The sequence below is a fragment of the Podarcis pityusensis genome (assembly GCF_964106645.2).
Source record: "Podarcis pityusensis genome assembly, chromosome: 12".
NCBI classification, from domain to species: Eukaryota; Metazoa; Chordata; class Lepidosauria; order Squamata; family Lacertidae; genus Podarcis; species Podarcis pityusensis.
In genome coordinates, this window is record NC_138037.1 from 42764528 (window position 1) to 42788486 (window position 23959).

The following is a 23959-nucleotide window of genomic DNA, read 5'->3' on the forward strand; positions in this document are numbered from 1 at the left end:
GAAAATAAGGTAGAAAAATGGAAGCCTCTTCAGCAGGCGAAGAAAACATCTGAGAAACCAGAGGATGGATTTTGGCAGAGCACTAGCTATAATGTTCTCATCTGTTACAGCAGACCAGGCTTGGCCAACACAACGATCTCCAGATATTTTAGATTGTAAGCCTCATCATCAGCCCCATCAGGCCACAGCTTTGTTTTCAGGGGCTGATTGTAGCTCAAAACATCTGGAGAGGGCACCAGGTTTGTGAAGGCTGCATGTACACAGGTGTATATGGCTGAGCAGAAGACAAGAGTCATGCCTGCACTTTGAGCAACGTGACAATACAGCTATTTTATTTTGCTCGTGCTGCATGCTTCCATGTCACTTGGTTCCGTTCAGCCAAATAAATTAAAACTTACAGCGTTCCATCCTGTATAATTTATATCTGGACACCAGCACACGTTGCCTCTGAAATGCACAATAAGGAATCTGGCGCTCTCCTTTACATCAATCAGCTGTGGAAGAGCACTATTAAAGCGTTACCTTTGGGAGCAAATCTACTAATGAGCAGTCCTCTTTCCTTTCCTTTCGGGAACTGGAGAGATGCCAGCCAATTATATATACATTACTTAAAAAGAAGATATATTATATAAGGATGAACAGAATCCCTGCACTAACATGAAGATGATACTAGGAAAATCCTGGAAGAACGAGAGACTGCAAAATGTTTAAAACAGAATAAAAGTTGTGGAAGTTACTCTACAATACAAATAAGCAAATGGAAGCATAAACCTGCCTTCCACAATCTGAAGCCATCCAGCTTTTCTGGACTACAATTCCTATCAGCCCTAGATGGTATGGCCAATGTTCAGGGATGGTTTTAGTCCAAAACATCTGGAGAGGTCAAGGCTGGGAAATTTAGCCTAAAGCAAATAGCCAGGTTCCATTTTTACTAAGTCCATCCTTTTGATACAGTGTTCACGTTTCATATGATGTGTTTTTTCTTTCCCTTTCATCACCAGAATCACAGGAATAAAAGAGAGGTGGCAGAGTAATGAAGACTGCAAGCCCTGTTTACTTGGGAGTAAGCCCCATTGAATGCAATGGGACTTACTTATGAGTAGACAAGGGTTTGGTATCAGCTGTTGGCTTGCCCTGATTTAAATGTTAATCTCCATAATGTCAGGACAGCTGCTTTTAGGCACAAGGCAATGGCCTCTCTTTTCAGTCAGGTTTTTGGACTTTAACTTGGTGAGTTTTAGATATTGTGGCTCCCTCAATGGGTAGGATATGTTAGACTGCTTTTTAGGTATATGAATGTGTTTAGCTTCTATTTTGTTTCAGTTTCGTATTGGTTTTAATTCTTGTATTGTGCTGCAAGCCGCTTTGAGATTGCTTTTCATAAAAAGCACTAATAAATGAAATTCATAATGCTTTATGTATTTTATCTTTATCTAGATTTTAACCCTGCTTTGTAACATTCCCCCACAAAGCCTCAGGGAACCTTATTATAAATATATATTCAAAACCTTACTATAAGTATACATTCAACCGAAACATAAAATAACAAAAAAAGTGCAAAACACATTAATGATACACACATCTAACGACAGGGGTTTTTTACTTTTAAAATCAGCAGCAGTATCATAATTATAAACCAGATATTTAACAGAATGTTAGGCTGTGGTTCAAGTCAGTCACTGCACAAATTATGGGATCAGGTACACTTTACCAGTGTAGGAGAGTTTAATCTGAACTTAGAAACTATTATTACAAGCTTCGGAACAAGTCAGGATATTAAGCCAACTTCAAAACCATGGTTTGATATCCTAGTTTGTTCCAAAGCTGGTAACATTCAGGCAAAATGGGACATCATTATGATTAGAGACTTCCTGGATTGGTTTCTTATACCACAGAGGGAGAAGCGAAGGGGCTCTGTGTATGGGCTTGTTTAAATGTGGGCTTATTGAGCTGAGATATGATTGACCCAAAAAAAAAAAAAAAAGCAGAGACATCACCTTGCCAACAAAGGTCCGTATAGTTAAAGCCATGGTTTTCCCAGTAGTGATGTATGGAAGTGAGAGCTGGACCATCAAGAAGGCTGATCGCCGAAGAATTGATGCTTTTGAATTATGGTGCTGGAGGAGACTCTTGAGAGTCCCATGGACTGCAAGAAGATCAAACGTATCCACTCTGAAGGAAATCAGCCCTGAGTGCTCACTGGAAGGACAGATTGTGAAGTAGAGGCTCGAATACTTTGGCCACCTCGTGAGAAGAGAAGACTCCCTGGAAAATACCCTGATGTTGGGAAAGATGGAGGGGACAAGGAGAAGGGGACGACAGAGGACAAGATGCTTGGACAGTGTTCTCGAAGCTACAAACATGAGCCTGACCAAACTGCGGGAGGCGGTGGAAGACAGGAGTGCCTGGCGTGCTCTGGTCCATGGGGTCATGAAGAGTCGGACACGACTAAACGACTAAACAACAACAAATGATTGACCATTCCAGCCAGTTGTTTCTCAGCCTAAAGTACCACACTGGGTTATTCTTGTGTGGATAAAAGGAAGGGAAGGGGAACCATGTACACAGCCCTGAGGTCCTTGGAAGGCAAGTTCAAGAAAAATGAAATAAAGATATCACCTTGTCCCTATGCTCCAACCCTACCTGTTAGCACAAGTGTACTACTGCACAGGGGAACTGCTAACACATATCACATATAGAAAATGGCATTGGGTCATCTCTTCAAATATTGCAAATTGCATCTAAGGCAGTGCGTATACATATAAAATATCTGTCAGTCATGATGGAGATGTTGCTCAATTGCTGGAAACCACAGATGGGGAGGGTGCTGTTATGCTCAAATCCTGCTTGCTGGTTTCCCACACACATCTGGTTGCAGCCATTGTGAGAACAAAATGCTAGACTGGATGGGCTATTGGCTGGATCCAGCAGGCTCTTCTAGTGTTCTTGTGGCTGTGCACAGGCAAATAAAGGAGTGCACCGTTTAGTACAAGGATGAGGTGCCTTCCACCCTGCAGATGTTGCTGTACTCCATCTCCCATGAGCCCCAGTCAGCATGGCCAATGGTCAGGAATGATGGGAGCTGTAGTCAAACAGCATATAGAGGAGTAGAGATTCCTCACCTCTGGCTTAAAGGGCTAATCAAGAGCTCGCAATTTCACAACCTTCATGGAAGAGATGTGACATGTTTATTGGCATCTCAAAGCGCCACATGATTTGCTATGCTCACAGCACACTTAATTCTTCCTAATCCAGCCTACTGGGTTTTATGCTGCTCTACATCTTCCAAAGATGCAGAAGACAAGACAACCATTCCCAAAATGGTTCAATTACAGTTGATGGTTATTTAGCTATTAATGTGATAAAGCCTTGTCTTTTCGAGGTTTGTTGCGGGGGGGGGGGCGGGGAGGTTGGCTGTAAGTGCGCAGTGACTTAAACACAGGCTCAGAAGCTCATAATCACACTATTTAATTATTCATGAAGCCTAAATGAGAAATGGAAACATTAAGAAAGCTCGTTTGCCCCAAAGGAAACAAAGCTAATGCCTCCCCCCCCAAACCCACAGTGCTTATTTGTTCTTCATCTAAGATATCATTATTACAGCACACTAACCTAAATCATGCTACCAACTTTCAGAGACACATGCCCTACTCCAAGCAACAAATTAATTGAATGAAGAATTATTAAATTCCTAACCTGCAACAACAGTGAAGATTACCTCTCTCTCCTTCCTTCTGCCTAATTAAATACTGAGATTCTGTCTCTCTCTCTCTCTCTCTCTCTCTCTCTCTCTCTCACACACACACACACACACACACACCACAAGGGGTACTTTCATCTCAACAGTATCCACTCCAGACTGAATGAATATGGGCTCAGTTGTGTGCCATTGAAGGATATGTCAAACAGATATTGAAACAAATTCAATAATGGGTCAATATCACCCCCAACTGCCCACCATCCACTTATTCCATTCCCACTTTGACAACTGTTCGCCAAGTAGCAAATACATTCAACACAAATCTGGCCTCAGTCTGGATAAACGTTGGACAGTTGGCTCTTTGAAAGTATATTCTACATCAAATGAAGTTGCAATGACATTGAGCCCATTTGAATTATATTCTCCTTATGTTTGGAAGGGGAGCAAGGCACTGGGTGTGCCTCTAACCACCAAAACTATGCATCAGTGGGTGTACATAACATTTAAATAAGGTGTATATCTTTGAGCTGATATCATTACTGGATTGTGAATCCTGCCCATGTTCAGGCAATGGCATCAAGGACTAAGAAACCAGAATATGTATAAATTTGGCATGAAGACTCCTTGTTCCTACTTTGTTCCTACCTCCGCACGATCGAGGAAAGCCCCGAGGGAACATAGTTAACCACAGCTTCTCCTTACATGTGAACTGAAAACTATGTTTAATGGCTTCCCAACAAGCCAGGATTTGGAATCCAAATTCCAACATGACTGAAAACCCTTAACCATGATTCTTGGTTGCATGGTTTAATGTTGGCATCCAAATCCTGTCTAGTTAGAAAGTCTACCCATAGTTCCCAGTTCTCACAAAATAGAAAGCCAAAGTAAACTACAGCTTCCTGGTTTGTTTTACTAGTTGTGCAAAGTAAAAGCAGAATACAGAGACAATAACTCTGTGCGTATCCTGGCTTATTAAGCCAGAATTTGATCATCCAAGCAGAGCAATTGTCACCCTGAAGTTTTTGGAGAAAGGCCAGCATACTAATTTGAAAAACAAAAATGTGCTGTGGCAAATAGTTGTGCTTATGTGTTCCCTTTTTTAGAAAACCAAAATGAAGCACCTGGACTAGAAGGAAACCACAAGAGTGTAAAAACAGAACAGAAGCAAGCCTGAGAACTATGAACAACAGAAAGATTTAAATAATAAAGCAATAACTCAGAAGAAATGTATTAGTTTCCCCATACACAGGAAAGATACAAACAGTATAGTATTGTCTGGAAAGAAAAGGTTTCGCTTGTAGATATGCATTAGAAATGGTTTGGTGATTTCATTTATTCTGAATTAATTTACTGCAATTGTCAATGGAACGAAATCACTTTCTACTTAAACAGTCCAAGGTTACAAAACTAGAACTTACTGATGGTTACTTTATCCTTATCTCCCAGCATGATATTGTTTGGAGTGAGGTCTCGATGGACAATTCTCTTCTCTTTGTGCAAATACCGAAGAGCTAAACACAGCTTTACAACAAAGAAAAGTCTTAGCGCAAATGCAAAGCCATATTCACCAGCAATAAACAAGGGGTAGCTTAGAACCTGGGAACGTGAGGAGCAAGCGTCTTACAGGAAGAGTCACAACTAAACTTTGGAGCACAAAACCATTTAAGAAAGCCATTTGCTATAAGGGAGGGGCTGTAGCTCAACAGTAAAGCTGTGCAAGGCCTCAGGTTCAACCCCATGCATTTTCAGATTGGGCTGCCTGAAAGCCCAGAGCTTCACTGACAGGTGTTACGGAAAAGTTTGTTTTTGCTGGGGCAGGTTGGGTCCCCAAGTATTTTCTTTTTCTTTTCCCCATGCCAGAAAAGGGTTAATGTACGGCAGCCTCTGATTGGCCGAGGTTCTGAGGGGGGGTTGAAAAGGAGATGATTTGGAGAGACAGTTAGTGAGTTTTGGAGGAAGTGTTGGCGTAGGTTGGGACTGAGGTTGGGAGGATGGGTAGGAAGATAGGGAGTGAGAGTTGGTTCTGGGTAGAAACATCCACTCTGAGGAAAATATCACAAGCTAGAGAAAAGAGTCTCTGAGCTTAGTGTGAAGGACAGTGTGTGGTGTCCTGTATGAGTAATTAGGCCAAGAATTAACTGGGAGGCTGAGGTTGAGACAGGAGAAGTAGAAGCTGTAAAGAGACAGTCTACTTAGGTCTCATTCCAGTCTGGAGGGGAGAGATTCTTCTAAGTAGGAGAAGACTCCCAAACCTTGGGTCTATTACTTGGAGTACCTCAGGAGTAGGGTTGTCTAAGGGGTATGTAACTGACAGAAAGCACCACCTTGTTAAGAACCAAAGTATTAAGTTAAGAACCAAAGTATTAAGTGTGAAACAACTGAGAAAACCTTGAAGTCAAATAACATTGTAAACTGAAGTATCCTAAGTTTTATCCACTCATGTCATAAACTTCCTTGTTAAATAAAATCATTATTGTTTATTTGAACAAATCCTGCCCGAAACTCCAAATTACTAAGTTTTCCCTCACGCAAGTCCCCCACAAGATAACCTGAGGTAGTTTGAGGGAATTCGTGGAAGTGGTGTTCTGTGAGGTGGGTGCACTATATTTAAGTGAGTGGACGGGCCCAACGGTGCCAGGGGAAAAAGAGCCGTCACGCCCGTTGCAACAGGCAACACAGACAATATTGAGCTAATGGACCAATGACATAAGTCAGATTGCTGGGTTCCCATGCACAGCCCTCTTAGTTTTGTATCTGGGAGATGGGCTGGGACAGAGATGGCATTGCTTCTGGTGGAGTCCTGTATTCCTGTGCATTTTTCAGAAAAGGGAAGGGGTGGTGTGTACAGGAAGCTTTGTCATTTTCACTTCTGCTGACGATCACCAGAATCTTACATTCTCTGCACCGCCTCATCTAAGAAGCTCCGTTGTAATATGCTTCAGCACCAGTGACACTTACTTTATCCCACCTTGAGTGCAATATATCATCAACTGCATAGCGCAGGCATCGTGTACACACTTTGCAAAGTGCAAAAGGACAGATCCCTGACTGATAAGCAGCGATGAATGACTATCCTAGAAGCAGAAAAACAAAGAAAAGCAACGAAGATACGCGCAGGTCCTTACTTGAATGAATATGTGCCATAGTCTGTCTTCCGTAAACTGTTGCTGCTTCTCCTTCAGAGAATGAAAATGTTCTCCCAGCGGTGCTCCTTCTATGAGCTCCATGACTATGTACAGCCTGTCACCTACAAGCAACAAAATGAAATAGAAGCAGCAAAACAAGGGGGAACATTTCATTTATGTGCCCAGTGATTGGCCAGGAGGCATTATCCAGGTATACCTCCTGAGCATTTTGGAATCCAGTCTGACCAATGATTCCTGTATAGGCAGACTAAGTGGCTTACCACTACTCTGGCAGGAATGTAGCAGCAGAGGGATCTGTACCACCAGAGGAAAATGATTAAATGGTTAAACCCTTACAATGGTGCCTTCTCAAAAATCCCTAAAACGGGACTACCAGTACAAAACACTGCGTGGCATTCAGCTGTGGTGCCCCACCTGTGCAAGAGAGATTTACCATTCCTCTCATCCTGCCCCCCTCTCTACGGCCCCCTATGAAGCACCCAAATCTGAATTTAGAATACTCATTTAAACACCCTTAAAATATCAATGATTTCCCTTCTTCTCTTTCCATGGTTCATTGTGCATATCATAAATCCCTGCATATTTTACATAAACCAAACCATTCAGTATTCCTTTATTACATCCACCAAAACTTATTTACACTGTTGAATTTATCTTAATGCTGCCAACGTTTTCAAGTGTACACAATTTCCCCCCCATTTATTCAATAAACATTTTCCAATCTTCTTTAAACGTAGGTTCTTCTTGTTCTCTTATTCTATATGTTAAGTCCGCAAGCTGTGCATATTCCATCGGTTTAAGTTGCCATTCTTCTTTAGTTGGGACTTCACTTGTTTTCCATTACTGGGCTAACATAAATAACTAGCAAATCTAAAGCATCCACAACACTATAAGTTGGGCTAGTCTTTGTCTGGCTTATACTCAGTGCTTTTTTTCTAGACAACTAGGTGCCTGTACTCACCATGAAGTTGTTACAGTAAGTGCCGCACTTCTTAACAACAATAAAAAGAGGTGCCATTACTGTATACCCTTTTAAAAAGTCCTGGTTATACTCATGGTGGTCAACAAGGTCCAAGTGGAAGCCACCCAGGACTCCAGCCACAGAGATCGGTTGAGAGTTATGAGCCACCTGGAACATCAATGGCATCTGGCCTCTAGCACAAGGAACACACTGCCTACAGTGTACGTCTCCATCCTTGCAAACATTTATCTGCATCTTATTCACCTAGGCCAAAATCCTCAACAACCTCTAAAGGAAAGCATGCAGGAAAAATAGAGGATTGTATCCAACATCACTCCTAGTCAGAGTAGATGCATTAAAATTAAATGACATGACTAACTTGGGTCCATTCAATTACTCTGAACAGGTGTTAGTGGGATACAATGCAGATTTTTATTTCCAGACCTGACATAATCCCACCTATATACTGATGCTTCAAGTCTCTTGCCTTCTATTTGAATCCTGACTAAAGCACAATCTTATACATGTCTACTCGGAAGTAAGATTTACTGGGTTAAATGTGGCTTACTCCCAGGCAGTGCTAATTTTCTAGGAAAAGAGGTGCTGGAGCTCACCACAAATGCCTCCCTTGTTCTCTTATAATGGCAATGGCGCCCACCTGAGAGGTACGGGAACTGAGTTCGGTGAGTTCTCGCTGAAAAAAAGCCCTACTCCCAGGTAAGTAGGTATAGGACTGCACCTGAAATCAAATCAATTTTTCCCAGGTCTCCTAATGTGGGGGCTGCAGCTGGAATATAAGCTTCCTGACGACAACAGAAAATATATAGATCATTTTCTTTTTGTAGTTATCTTTTTTCCCCTTTAATCTTATTATAACAATATACTTGTTATGGAATGTAGCCCTGAAAGTGCATACTTACTTTCTAAGAAGGTTCTGTAATATCGTACGACATTAGGATGATAAAGCTACAATAAAAATAATGTATACAGTTAAGGTTAGATGGAACATCCATTTGTATCATATCTTCAGAATGTTCCTCTTGGTGGCAGTTATGGCAAATAAGTTTTAAGACTGTGAACACCAGCACAGTATCTTGACCTTTGACACTGTGCAGGAATCACTTCTTTATTTAAGATATTGTGGCCAGAATCAGTAAGAGATAACCATAACGTCTGTCTTCTCTATACTGCGTACGGAAATACTGTAGTCCCCAAAATTGCTCAATTCTCTTTAGTAAGGTTTTCTCTCTCCTTTTATCGGTATTTGGTCTCTTTATGGCCTACTTTGCAGAATGCTTTAAAAAAATAATATGGGTAACTCGAGGGGCCAACTTGAATACAATATTGGGCAGGCCCAGGTAAGCACCGCCCCACATAATCAATCACATGACATGGTGCAATGGCAACGCCCATCAACTTGGGGGGGGGTGCAGTCCCCTCAAATATTTCATTGTCTCCTATGTAAGGGTTGTTCTATTTCAAGAAAGAGAAATACAGTGGTACCTCGGGTTACATACGCTTCAGGTTACATACACTTCAGGTTAGACTCCGCTAACCCAGAAATAGTACCTCGGGTTAAGAACTTTGCTTCAGGATGAGAACAGAAATCGTGCTCCAGCGGCGTGGCAGCAGCAGGAGGCTCCATTAGCTAAAGTGGTGCTTCAGGTTAAGAACAGTTTCAGGTTAAGAACGGACCTCTGGAACGAATTAAGTACTTAACCCGAGGTACCACTGTAAAGAAAAGGTGAGCACAGCAAGCAATGTTCCATGGTCTCTGTGTGAGAGTGAAATAGACTTCCATTCAGTGCACAAGGGGACCTCACATTCTGCTCTTCCCACCCCACTCCACTCAAACACCCACACACCCACAATTGACTCTGGGCGGTTGCGGGACCATCTGGATTTGTGGGGTCTGCAAGAGGGAGAAGAGGGAAGGGTAAAGCTGCAAATACCAATAGAGTTTGCCCAGTGCAACATGAAAAGGGCACACAAATTCCTTATGTGAGCATCACCACACACATACAGTCACTTTCACACTATGTCTTAGATGCATCTTCATATATTTCGGCAGGAAAAAGGATATAAGAAACTGGTTCTCATAATGCAACTCTAAGCACGTGAAATCCATGAGAATCCAGCTTAATGGATGTATAGCAAGACTTCATGATAGCTAGCTTAATAATGGTCCTTCTTCATGTATGTGCTATGATATTTAGGGGTTAAACTAGATATTGCTTTAATAGGCAAAGGTAAAGAACCCCTGGATGATTAAGTCCAGTCAAAGGTGACTATGGGCTCATCTCGCTTTCAGGCCGAGGGAGTCAAGTGTTTGTCGACAGACAGCTTTCCGGGTCAGGGGGCCAGCATGACATAACCGCTTCTGGCACAACGAGACACTGTGACAGAAACCAGAGCACACGGAAACACCATTTACCTTCCCGCCACAGCGATACCTATTTATCTACTTGCACTGGCGTGCTTTCGAACTGCTAGGTTGGCAGGAGCTGGGACAGAGCAATGGGAGCTCACCCCGTTGCGGGGATTCGAACTGCCAACCTTCTGATCGGCAAGCCCAAGAGGCTCAGTGGTTTAGACCACAGCACCACCCACATCCCATTACTTTAATAGTGTGTTGGGATTCTGTGCTCTTTCTTTACAAACCAAAAGCAGCTGTGGGGAGCAGCTATTCCGACCAGGTCCACAATTCAGGTGCGGAATAATTTGTAACACTCTCCCATATCCTGTTTTCCTGCTGAAATTTGCCCCTTGCTCATTACAGCTAGAGGTTATGTGGGGGAAAGCAAATGTAACTGGAAAATATTTCTGTTCCCTAAAGCAGGGAAAATAGGAACCTGAAAAACAAAGCGGTATTGGCACCCTGTCATTACCTGGCAACTGCCAAGTGTTGCAGCATGACATGTTTTTTTTAAAAATATATATATACTGCGTAGGTAATAGAGCAACATTTTCACTTTCGTGGTTCCATTAGGCTACAACTCTTTACACACAGTCCAAAGAACAAACAAGTAAAACGTTTCAACTGGAAAATACGTTGAAATAGCAATTCTATTTCAAAATATGCATTGAAATAAAAGTCATGTTACTTGCAGGCTAGTTCTGATTGAGTTTCAAACTTCATAAGGTGTTCTAACCCAAAAAACAAATTGCTGTCGGTGCATTTTCTTGTTGAGGTTTGATACTTTTTTTTTTTACTCCTCAAGTCACAGTGTAAAATTTCAGTTGTTGGGCTGGCAACTGGGGTCAGGAAATGCATGGTCTTGCATATGCTCACACTGAGCATTTGAATTCTCTGAGCACATTTTCTCTGTTGGATCTTAACGTGCATTCACCCTGATGCAGATGCATCGCTCTCTAATGTTTACGTGAGAACGGGTTTCCCCATTTTATTCAATGGAAAGGTTATCTCCTCCACGTGGGCATCTTTGCCATTCATGAGGACTGCGACCTCCACAGAAATGAATGAGGAAGTAACCTCAATAACAAACTGGTAGAGCTGAAAGTCAGACATGCTTAAAATCCATTAAAAATCAATGGTATTTAAGATGGCGACTGAGCATATAAATCCCACTTCTTCCAGCTTCCTCTGGATTGGCTAACCAACTACAAATGCTCATTCAATTCAACTGGTGTAGAAAACCTTCACAGAAATGGTTGCCACTGATGATGTTTTATTTTTGTATTTAACACAAGTACAAATAGCACATATCACAGCAATGTATTCAGTATGATATTTAAAAGCATTATTATTACAGGTGTGAAGGTACTTAAAAACAAAACAAAGTATCATCAGTGCAAGCAAGTTACTTTCCGGTTGGCATCCAAAAACCTAAATACCATACCACTGTTTGGAAGAGAATTCCACTAATTTCGATGAAACTTATTCCTGGTATGTTTCGACTCACCTGCTCTTTTATTATAGTTAATTCAGAGACAATGTTCTTCACACTGCTGTCTCTGTCCTTTTTGTCCTTTCCAAATGCTGGATTATGTAGATTAATTTCTTTCATCGCTAGAAGGTTCTGACCACTGCGTTTCCTAACCTATGTGGGGGTTAAGAACAACAGATAAGGAACAAGATTAAAACAAGCACTATTTGTTCATCAAAACTAACTGTACTGTGTCTAATTTAAGAAACATCCTTTTTTTTAAGCATCTAATAACCAGCTTGAAATTCACTGAAGCCTCCATAGGGCAATCAAAATGTGACATTTGAGTATATGAAAGAAAATAGTAACAGATCTATGCAGAAATTGGGGATCTAAAGCCTACTCAGATGCACTACATCACGGTAGAACAAATACTATTTTGTATTCATATAATGCATTGCAAGTTATTTAAAGTACTTGACCTATATTATGTCAGTAATCTTTACAGGAATCCCATATAATAGCACTGGTATCACTAGACACACACTGAAGATTTGAGGAGGGGGGCAAGTGCTGAAAGATAGCCCTTCTAAGCACCATTTTGCATTTGAATAAACTGGAGGGAGATCATGGGACAGCCTGGTCCAGAGAAACAGTGGGGCCAGCAGACCAAGGCTCTGTGTAAACTAGCATGTGGTCCACCTTTACAGTTGGGAAAAGAGTGAAACAAATTTGCAATAACATCACAGGCAAGGGTATATATAAGTATATAAATGCATGGCAAGATCTGATACATATCCCAAAGCCTATTTACCTTGTAAACACTTCCAAAGGCTCCACTGCCAAGATGGTCCAATATTGCATAATTGCCAATGTATTTCGTAGGTGCTTTGTTCTGATTAATGTCTTCAATGTTTTCCGCAATTTGCTTCACTTCATCCTCCTAGTCATGAAATGAGTTAAAAGACTTGTTTTGATTTATGCAATCTTTCGCCAATAGGACATTGGTTCGGGCTAACAACATGGGCTTTATATGCTTTAGAGATCACCTTCTCCCTCACTGGTCATCTGATTCTTTCGCAGAAACCAAGAACCCTTTTGGGGCTATTGTGCTGATGTGTCAGGCTCGGACGGCAAGAGAACATGGATAAAAGCTGGCGATGCGGTTTGTCGTTTGTCCTAGGGCAGGAGTGACCAAGCCTTTTTTGCCAAAGGGTTATATCCACCCCTCCAGGCAACACATCCTAGTGATGGGTGCGGCCACCACAGTCTCATATGGGCAGTTGACACACAACACGCACAATGGCAGGCACACAAATAGACACAAAGCACTCCTCCCATGCAAATCAGCTGAGGATGGAGGGCCAGGGGCATATCGTGGGGAGCACAAGGGTATGTGTGGCCCCAGGCGCACAATTTTTGAGGGGACACAAACCAGGCACCCCCAGTGTGGCCAGCCTGGTGTTCCTCTCCGCCCACCAAAGGTGACATTGGCCAGCCAGGCTCCCTTCTGCAAGGTGGGCAAGTGGCTCAGTGTGGCCCCACTTTGCTCTGGTGGGGATGGGGTTACTACAGCAGCAAAGGCTAGGCTAGCACCCCCCTCCCATCCGGTGTGCACACATGTGCTTGCCCTGGGCACCAGCAAACAACGTTACGCCACTGTTGAGGGTTATCACCCCATCTCTGCTCATCAAATGGTTGAAATGATGATCAGGCTACTGGGCTCTGCCCACCTCAATATTTTTGCTTTCGCTAAATTTGGTGGGGTCCTAGAGGATCATGAATATTGGGTTGGGGGCAGATTCTGCCCCTGTATTGGGGGTTAGCCTCCTTTATCCCATAGCCTGCCACCTGCTTCGATTGGAGAGATGCCTAAGCCCACATGTTTAAGAAACTTTATTTTTTATTTTTTGCAAGATCTGTTCATTAACAATATTTTTAAGATAGGGTAAACTTAATTTTTTTAGCAGTGTGTTAGTGTGACTAAGGAAGTAAGCAAACATTTACTACTTACCAGTAATGCATTTAGCTTCGATACCAGCTCTTCATAAGCACTTATCTCCCGAACATAATGCCCAATGTCAATGAAGCTCTCAAACAAGTGTGTAGGGAAGAGTCTACAAAACGCAAAACTATTTATTTATAGAATGCCGCATAAAGTTCACACCCAATTACATTGCGGGAGAAATGTCTAATTTCACTTCGCTGAATAATAATTCTTATTGCTTGACTGGTTTTCTTGGGACAAAATTGTGTTAATAAGGACCACATGGATTTTAGGGAGATAAAGAAAGGGTGGTTGACATATGACTCTCCAAATGTTTTTGGTTCCCAACTCCCACCAGGCCCAGTCAGCATGGCCAGTGGCAATGGAAGATGGGAGCTGTAGCCCCAACAGCAACAGCTGAAGGAGTGACTGGTTGGACACCCCTGGACTGGTCAGATCCCCTATCTTCAAACCAAATACCATTTAACATTTAAAAAATCCTGTAGCTCTTATATAATACAGTTATATTCTGCCAGTATAAATTTAATATTAAAGAGTTGTAGCCATGTCATTAACACAAGAAACAGAACAGATTGTCTACTTTATTGGCTCAGACAGTAGCTTCAGAACAGCCAGCCTTTGAACCCCACAAGAGTCTTTTCAAGGGTTGTTTATTCAGAGTAGAAATACAGTCAATGAGCATGACATTCTGCTAATTAATTTGACCTCACTACAAAGATGGCCTTGCATTTAGTTTTAGAAACACTGAAAATGATGGAAAAGAAAATACATGTTTTTAAACAGGAAAGCTGCTATCCCTAATTTCATTTATGCTTCCCCTCCAAAAAAAGTTATATGAATCATGTTATGACACTAATGCAGAAGGCTGATGGAAATGTGCTATAAGTCCATGCTGAACCCAAAACATCTGAAATATCTGCTCAACATCTGATCACATGAAGGTTCTCTATCTTGAGCCAATATTAAATGTAAGAAAGAGAAAGAGAGAAAGAGCGCACAATTTTTAATGCATTATTCGACTGCAATGTTTCCAAACTGATGACTGAGCTGTTTTTCTCCTCAGTTGAAATTGGAGGTACACTTCACTCAAAAAATAAATAGGAATTTCCTTGATCAGGTCCCAGAACAACAGGCATGTTATCTTCTTGTCAGACAAAAATATATCACCAAGGGCAACTGCTCCGTGATAAGGAGCATAAACAGGCAAACAAATAAATTACAGTAGTCATTTTCTTCAGAGTCACTTGTGTATTTGGTAGAAGCAACATCAACTCGTGAGTCAAGACCCGGACGCTGTTCCGGTACAATCAGTGTTTCTTCCCACAAAGGGGCTTAATCATGAAACTGTACAATGAAGTCTAAGCAGTATATAATCAATAGTTTAGAAAAATGGGCAAATCTGTCCCTATGTGCATATCCATGGGAAGAACAGAGAGAGGCTTTCCAGCCTTCTATTATTATTCCAGCCTATTAATGCTCTGGTTAATAATCTCTCCAGGCTTCTTGTCCACCCTAGACAGTCATCCTCTGTCAGCTACAGCCCAGGATGTGCCATTTAATTCCAGTGCATTCTTAACTCCTCCCTTTTAATGATGATATTACAGTGGTACCTCAGGTTAAGTACTTAATTCGTTCCAGAGGTCCGTTCTTAACCTGAAACTGTTCTTAACCTGAAGCACCACTTTAGCTAATGGGGCCTCCTGAGCCCGATTTCTGTTCTTATCCTGAAGCAAAGTTCTTCAACACCTCACATTTACAGCTCCCAGACACACTTCTAAGTCCCTCTCGCTGTACTTATTCTACCGTAAATCAGTTTCTAACTGCTTCAGTGACATTTGGCAATGTCTGAAATACAAATCCTTTAAAAAATATAAATGAGCAGATCAATGAAATGTTACTGCCCCCAACGTGGAGGTGCCAGAAATGTTTCTAGAGATCTCCATGTGGCAGCTGAGCTTTTGAACTGGACCTAAAACACAGTTACATTTTCTTTGCAGAGACATCTATGGAAAACAATGTCATCCATCTCATTTTCGGTTCCCCCAGCTACAAAACAGTAAATCTAACTAAGACTTAAGCCTAATGCTAAGCATTAACCTGCAGGCTTTTTGTTGTAACTCAAGTGAACATTTTGAGAGCGTAATCTCTTCTAATATTAAATTTGCATACCTTTTGAAGAGATGTCTGTTCCTTTCCATACTGAAAAGGAATCGCAGGGCTCTGAAGGCATAGCACTGGAGAGAGGGAAATGCATACATTAAGGTAATTCTATGCAGAAGCATTAGTGACCACATTTGGCTGCTTTTGCCTGAGAAGTCCATGCCTGTAGACTACTAAATAAGCAACTGCTTGTAGCCAAAGAATGTGGCCTAAAAGCCTGGTATCTTTCTGAAGTAATAGAAGAAGGGAAAAAAAATTATGCTGGAAATTAAAAAGACATCCATCTTCGTTTCAATTTATTGTATCAACATTAAGAACTATTGCTGCTCTGCTACCAATATGAATTTGTTGGCACTCCCAGACCTCTATTGGCATTTTAAATCCATGTTTAAAGCAAGCAGTACAAAAATGGCTAATCCCATAAAAATGTCAGAATGATCAAACCAGCTTACTGGAGACATAGATTCAGGACCTTGCCTCAGTGACAAATTATTTAGGTGACTCACTTCATAAAGAAAAGCGCAGAATTTGAGACTACAGTGATGCCTCATACATTTTCATATATTTCATTTATTTTCTGCATTACATGGTAATGCATTTTTCAAAACGATTGGGACCATATACGCATGCTGTCATGCCATTAAACAACCAGTTGCAAAATCTAGCATGTGGATAAGCAGAAGGGGCTTCAATGTCATAAATAGCTCCTTGCCTCTCCCCGTGTCAAGCAGCCAGCCAGCAAACAAATCACACAGAGTAAATGAAGTTAACTCTTAATTAGAAGAAGAAAGGCCTGCCCAGGGGAGCCAGGCCTAATGAACACGGTAACTCTTCTCAGTAGGTCTTGCCCCTATGAGGCAGTTGTGGGGAGTGAAGGGCCCTGCCTTCCCAAGGCTACCTAAATCTCCTTCTTCCCTGGGTCCTTCGCAAGCAATTGGAGACTCCGCCAACAGTTTCTGCTCCTTCCTCTTCATAACTCTCTCTCATACATACATACACACACACACACACACATATATATAACAATTTAGAATATTCATTTATACAACCTTAAAATATCAATGACTTCCCTTCTTCTCTTTCCATGGTTCATTTTACATAGCATAAATCCCTGCATATTTTATATAAACTAAACAATTCAGTATTCCATCACAGTGGTACCTTGGTTTTCAAATTTAATCCATTCGACTCCCGGAACGGTTTGAAAACCAAGGTGCGGCTTCCGATTGGCTGCAGGAGCTTCCTGCACCCAATCGGAAGCCGCAGAAGCCGCGTCGGACATTCGGCTTCCCAAAAACATTCGCAAACCAGAACACTGACTTCCGGGTTTGCGACATTTGGGAGCCCATTTGTTCAACAACTAAGGCGTTCGACAACCAAGGTACCACTGTATTGCTTCCATCAAAACCTATTTACACTGTTGAATTTATCTTAATGCTGCCAACGTTTTCAAGTGTACACAATTTCCCTCCATATACTCAGTAAACATTTTCCAATCTTCTTTGAACGTGGGTTCTTCTTGTTCTCTTATACGTTAGATCCGTCTAACTCTTCTGGTCCCGGGAGAGAGGGGAAGGGGAGCTTGTTGAAGCAGGAGGGGGAGACATCTTCTTCAGCAGCCTGCCTCTTTGCCCTGTTCCTCTCCAGCCTCTGCTTCTGCCTCTAGTTCTGAATGGTTCTCTGCCACTAAACCCTGTTACCTTTTCAGCTTCAGACACCTCCTCCTCCCAGTCTTCACCCTCTTCTCCCTCTGACTACTCATCGTTCTCCCCACCACCACTCCCTGGGATCTGAGCCTTCTTCCCTTGCTGGTTTCCCAGCTGGTGCCTCCCACCATTCCTCTGTGTCCATCCAGCCCATGCCACCCTGCTTTCCATGGATCTTACATTCCACCTACCTCCCCATGGCACAGCCCCATGGTTCTCCCCACCACCACCCCTTTCGTCTGACCAGTTTGCTCCTCAAAATGCCAAACAGTTTTAGAAGTCTTAATGGTTGTACATAGAATCATAGAATTGCAGAGTTGGAAGGGACCACGAGGGTCATCTAGTCCAACCCCCTGCAATGTAGGAATCTTTGTGCCCAACATGGAGCGTCATGGCAAGCAAATCTGTCCCAAATGCATTCCCATTGCAGAATTTGGTTACACCTTGGTAGGGAGTTTTAGAGGGAAAAAGGTAGAAAAATTCTGATGTACAGTGTCTTATATTATTCTGTATCAGAGCATATATATGTGTGCGTGTCATATGGCGTTTTTAAAGTATGATGTATACTGTATAATGTATTCTGTTATGCAGGAGTATCTAATTGCATTTAATTATTATTATTATTATTATTATTATTATTATTATTATTATTTTATTATTTATACCCCGCCCATCTGGCTGGGTTTTCCCAGCCACTCTAGGCTGCTCCCAAGTGAATATTAAAAACACAATACAGCATTAAACATTAAAAACTTCCCTAAACACGGCTGCCTTCAGATGTCTTTTAAAAGTAAGATAGTTGCTTAATACAGAAGTTACCTTAAAGAAATACACAATCAACCACCATGTCTCTCTTTAAGTGCTCAGAGGTTTGCAAAGAAAGTTGGAAATAAAGGAAAAAAGATTACCTGTAATAAATTCGCTTTCACTACATTCCTTTGTTTATTAGGTAAAATCAGCTTTGCTATTGTGTAGACGCCATTTTCCTGAGAAAGCACACATTGAAGAATATACATTCAAAGAACAGTCAAATGTTAAACCATAACTTACACATTGTGAAATTAAAGGCAAATGTTAAGTTCTTGTGAAGGAACCTCTCAAACTATTCAGTAGAAATCAAGTCTGCAGGTCCTCAGTCGAGGAAGACATTGTACTTTACAGCAGTGGTTCCCAATTAGCTAAGTACAGTGGTACCTCTAGATACGAACGGGATCCGTTCCGGAGCCCCATTCGCATCTAGAGGTAAACGTAACTAGCAACGGCACATCTGCACACGCACGCGTCACTTTTCAGCGCTTCTGCACATGCGTGTGATGTCATTTTGAGCGTCTGCACATGCGCAAGCAGCGAAACCTGGAAGTAAAGCACTCCGTTACTTCCGGGTTGCCGCGCAGCGCAACTCGAACGCGCTCAACTCGAAGCATATTCAACCCGAGGTATGACTGTACTGTGGACTTTTCAAAGGCCAAATCATGAACTCCCTACCTTTGAAAATTTCAATATCTGTGTGGTGGTTCTTGTTTGTGAATGGTGCCACAGACCTCCTGGGTGGGTTTTATGGACCCCCTGGGGTCTGTGGACCACCAATTGGGAACCACTGTTTTACGATATTTATTTGTACCAGTGTTTTTTCTAGAAAAAACAGGTGCCAGTACTCACCATGAAGTTGTTACAGTAAGTGCCAACTTTTTAACAACAAAAAAGAGAGGTGCCAGTACTGTGAGCCCTTGAGTACCCCCTGGGGGAACCCACTGATTTGTACATTTATATCTCGCCTTTGATTCAAGGGACGTGGGTGGCGCTGTGGGTTAAACCACAGAGCCTAGGACTTGCCAATCAGAAGGTCGGCGGTTTGAATCCCCGTGACGGGGTGAGCTCCCGTTGCTCGGTCCCTGCTCCTGCCAACCTAGCAGTTCAAAAGCGCATCAAAGTGCAAGTAGATAAATAGGTACCGCTCTGGCGGGAAGGTAAACGGCGTTTCTGTGCGCTGCTCTGGTTTGCCTGAAGCGGCTTGGTCATGCTGGCCACATGACCTGGAAGCTGTACGCCGGCTCCTTCGGCCAATAAAGCGAGATGAGCACCGCAACCCAAGAGTCGGTCACGACTGGACCTAATGGTGAGGGGTCCCTTTACCTTTACCTTTTTGCTTCAAGGAGCGCCAATGGTTCTCCCCGCTCTCTATCTTATGCTCACAGCAACCCAGTGAGGTAGGTTAGGCTGAGAGACTGTGCCTGGCTGAGAGTCACCCAGTCAACTTCATGGCCAAGTAAGGATTTGAACCCTGTTCTCCCACGTCCTAGTCTGACACTCTAACCGCTACACCACACTTGCATGTTACAGGCCTCTGAGAAAGACAGATGGGCGCTTATTCTTCATAGCATTTGTCCGTCTTACTGGGATTGAGTGTAACTGACCTCCCCCATTTTCAGTTCACAAATTCTGCCTCCTGGATTTCCTTTTCCTGCTATTACTAATCCACAAAATACTCTTCAGCCCTGCCTGTTTGGTGCTGGTAACATCAAGCTTATCCTAACTATATTTTTTAGTCTTATTTTTTCAACCTTATTCCATTCTCAGCTTGGCTCTTATCATAGCAAGACCTGCCTTCTTCCAGTAACACCCCCCCCCCCCCCCGTTTCTTTTAGACTCTCTGCTCTCTTCTCAAATTTCCTACAAAGCATGGTGGCATCCCTTCTTTGAAAATTAAATCAAAAGCTTTTTCCTTATTTTTTTTTTTCAAATTCCAAACATTTCTCATCTGTGCATGAGACGCACACAGTATCTAAGAACCAGTATCAACCAAGACATCTGCAAACGAATATTTTGCATCCACAACCAAATTAGAACACAATAAAAAATAGTAAGTAGAGATTAATAAGTATGTTAGGCAATCCAAAACCTCTTACTTGAACGACTTGGTGAGCGTTGGTATCGTTCAGGACCAATTCGGTAATTGCAGCACAGCAAGCTAAAATAAATCGCCACAGTTGTTTATCTTATATGGTTCTTGTGAAGTATGATCTATAATGAGGCTTCTACTACATACCGTATTTTCCCATGTATAAGACTAGGTTATTTTCTTAAAATATTGTGCTAAAAACTTGGGCTCGTCTTACACACGGGTAGTGGAGAGGTGAGAAGGGTGATTGGTGGCTGCCGCGAGCAGGATATTGTCCGTGGTGTTTTTGCGGGTGATTGGTGGGTGCTGCAAGGTCTGCTGGCTATTGGCTGCTGCGGCAATAGGACAGGCGATTGGCGCTTGCTTTCGGCGAGCGTGCAGACGATTGGTGTCTTCGCCAATGTGCGTGCGATTGGCTGTTGTGTTCCTGAGGGTGAGCGATTTTCATCGACCCCCCCTCCCCAATAAAAGCTCAACACGTCTGGGCAATCCCCCTGCCCCTGGGGAAAAAACTCAACAACTCTGGGCCATCTCCCCCCATTTTCTCTATTTGGAGTCTTATACATGGGGGCATCTTATACACAGAAAAGTACGGTATATCCATTAGGCTGTATTCAACGAATTCATGCCAGTAGAAGCCAGGTAACAATTCCTACTAGTACAATGCAGCTTCCCCCCCACTGCACCATCTCCAGATCAGCTCCAAAGGGTTGAGAGAATCCCCAGAACAGTTTGCAGAGGGAGCAGGAGGAGAGGCCATTCTGTCGGCACAATACAATTCTCCTTTTCCCAAGAACAATCTCATTTGTGCTACATGGAATGCAACCCACTGTTCGCAGAAAGAAGCAAGTTTGCTTTTTCAGCTTTTAAGTGGAAACGTAAATCACAGCATAGGAACCATTGCACCTTACATTCAGGACTAAGGTTTTTTTAAAAGAAAAGGCTTGCAGGCAACAAATGCAAGGTTGCAAACTTCCACTTTGCACAAACATGCTTATTATGGGGTATGACTGGAGAGCAGCTCCCCACTGAGGGCACATTTAGTTACAATCCCAGATTTACCTCTGTGCGATGTCTGAAATGGATCCCATGAGAGAACAAATTTCACAAATTTATTGACAGCTGCACAAATTATGATAGCTAGGAAGTGGAAGGGGCAAGCGGAATATAAAAAGGAATAATGGTTTAAAGAGGTGTGGGATACAGCTTTTAATGATAAATTAACATGGGCCATTAAGGTAAGACAGGGAATGCACAGGATAAATGATTTTGAGGAGATATGGAGGGTGTTTGTAGAATCTGTACTGTTATAATGGAAAGAGGTCAAAACCATCGCAAGAGGTGTTGAAATTTTGGGAGGTTGGATAGTTACAATAGAATGGTCTCGGTGGTGGGGTGCATATTTTTATTCTTATTTATTTATGATTATTACTTTGCCAAAAGAAAAAAGAAATAAAATAAAAACCTACAAAAAGGGGACAAATTATAGTTTACTCTCAATAAACATACTGAGTACTAAGGGAACTTGAAAATCAATCAGAAGTGTGGGAATTTCCCCCTTCACCTATTACAGATGAAGAAACTGTAAAAATGTGTACTTTTGAACTCAGTTTAAGGTGTTTAGCTCATCATGAGTAACAGAACTGAGCTCACAGTGCCCCTGGGAGTCCATGCTACGATCACCGAAACCAGCTCCCAACCTGATGGTATTGTTCTTCAACGTGTTCTTTCCTTAACTTTAAGTATTATTGTTCCTTCAAGCACCAAACCTAACAGCAGCATGTGTATCAGATGGGCAGTGAAACAGGACTGTCCGAAGATGAAGCAGTGGCTTCTGCAAACTTCAGTGGCTGCACAGGGATGCAGAAAATATTAGTTTGTGAAATAAAACGCTTGGGTGGGGTGCTGAGCCAAAATGTCCTGAGCAAAACTGAGCAGGCTAGCAGTCTCCAGGAGCCATTGTAGGTTGAGGGTAGTCAAAAGTCTGTTGAAAGTGGGGGGAAGCTGTGGGGTAGGTAAAATCCACCTGCAATGAGCCCCTAACCCAGGCATAGGCAAACTCCGGCCCTCCAGATGTTTAGGACTACAATTCCCATCATCCCTAGCTAACAGGGCCAGTGGTCAGGGATGATGGGAATTGTTGTCCCAAATATCTGGAGGCTCGGAGTTTGCCTATGCCTGCCCTAACCAGTTATGGAATCCTGGGGAGACAATTTTAAAACTTCCTGTCATACTCTATGGGGTTTTTCTCCCCCCCCCCCACCTTCCTGAAATCTTGCCCCACTGTGCTATAGAGGGCAACAAGATCTGAGCCCTTTAATATTCTTTTTCCTCCTAAAATCTCCCTCCTGCCACAAACCTCAAATGGCAAGGGCAAAGAGCCCTCAACAGAAAATCTACTGTGGGCTAATAGTTCGATCTCTGCAAAGCTCTTTGCTCAGGCATCGGTTATTGCATTGAGTGCAAATCATCTCAGGGCAATTCATAATGTATGCACCTGCTTGAAGGGAAAATGTATTTTCTTGTATCTCATGAGGGCTTAAATCTTCCGAGAAGCGAAGCTGCTGGATTCTCCCTGCTGCGTTCGCACTGGATAAACTGCCGATGGAAGAACGATCTGAAAATAGATTTCGCTCCCTGGGAAAGCAAAAAAACACAATGCAGTGAAGCCTTTGGCTACATCTATCAACCAGTTGATAATAAGAATTTATTTACTTTTGAATTAAGAACATCAATGTTCTATATATCCTTGAGCAGCATGCTGAAACTCATAAGCTAGGAATAACAGCTCAAGTGTGTTATAGAAATGGGATAAATAAAACTTTTGGCCAGGTATTTTTAGGCCATTAGATAGCACTGGAAGCTATATGTGAATAATTATTGGTAGTTAACAGAGGTGCCAACTTGAATAAACTATTGGGGGGGCAGGTCCCCTGCCTAATTGATCACATGACACAGTGCACACATACCATTTGAGTGGCAATGCCCATCAACTGCGGGGGCGGGGCTCAAATATTTTATTGGGGGGAGCGACGGGACCTCAGCCCCTAGGAGTTGGCTCCTAAGGTTTCTATATTATAGAGTTTTTTAAAATAAAAAAGAACCTTCAAGAACATAAGAAGAGTCCTGTTGGATTAGGCCAAAAACCCACACATTAGTAGTAGTAGTAGTAGTAGTAATAATAATAATAATAATAATAATAATAATAATAATAATTTATTTATACCCCACCCATCTGGCTGTGTTTCCCCAGCTGCAGAATATTAAAATACAATAGTCTATTAAACACTAAAAGCTTCCCTAAACAGGGCTGCCTTCAGATGTCTTCTAAAAGTCTGGTAGTTGTTTTTCTCTTTGACATCTGGTGGGAGGGTGTTCCACAGGGCAGGCGCCACTACCAAGAAGGCCCTCTGCCTGGTTCCCTGTAACTTGGCTTCTCGCGAGAAGGCCCTCGGCACTGGACCTCAGTGTCCGGGCAGAATGATGGGGGTG

General features: G+C 42.4%; 1 protein-coding gene across 5 annotated transcripts in view; it reads right to left on the minus strand.

Annotated features, from left to right (window-relative positions):
* NEK10 (NIMA related kinase 10) overlaps positions 1-23959 on the minus strand; it is a 115697-nt gene that overhangs the window by 60306 nt on the left and 31432 nt on the right. For all 5 annotated transcript variants that reach the window (XR_013978025.1, XM_080974592.1, XM_080974594.1 and 2 more), the window contains exons 13-22: positions 22965-23104; positions 20475-20536; positions 18477-18554; positions 15872-15936; positions 13709-13811; positions 12509-12637; positions 11731-11868; positions 8728-8773; positions 6826-6947; positions 5119-5221 (exon numbers count right to left, since the gene is read on the minus strand). Coding sequence is in view for 4 of the 5 variants with exons in the window: in XM_080974592.1 (XP_080830718.1) it covers positions 5119-5221; positions 6826-6947; positions 8728-8773; positions 11731-11868; positions 12509-12637; positions 13709-13811; positions 15872-15936; positions 18477-18554; positions 20475-20536; positions 22965-23104 (986 nt within the window). In the remaining variant the exon portion in view is untranslated. The remainder of the gene's footprint in view (positions 1-5118; positions 5222-6825; positions 6948-8727; positions 8774-11730; positions 11869-12508; positions 12638-13708; positions 13812-15871; positions 15937-18476; positions 18555-20474; positions 20537-22964; positions 23105-23959) is intronic.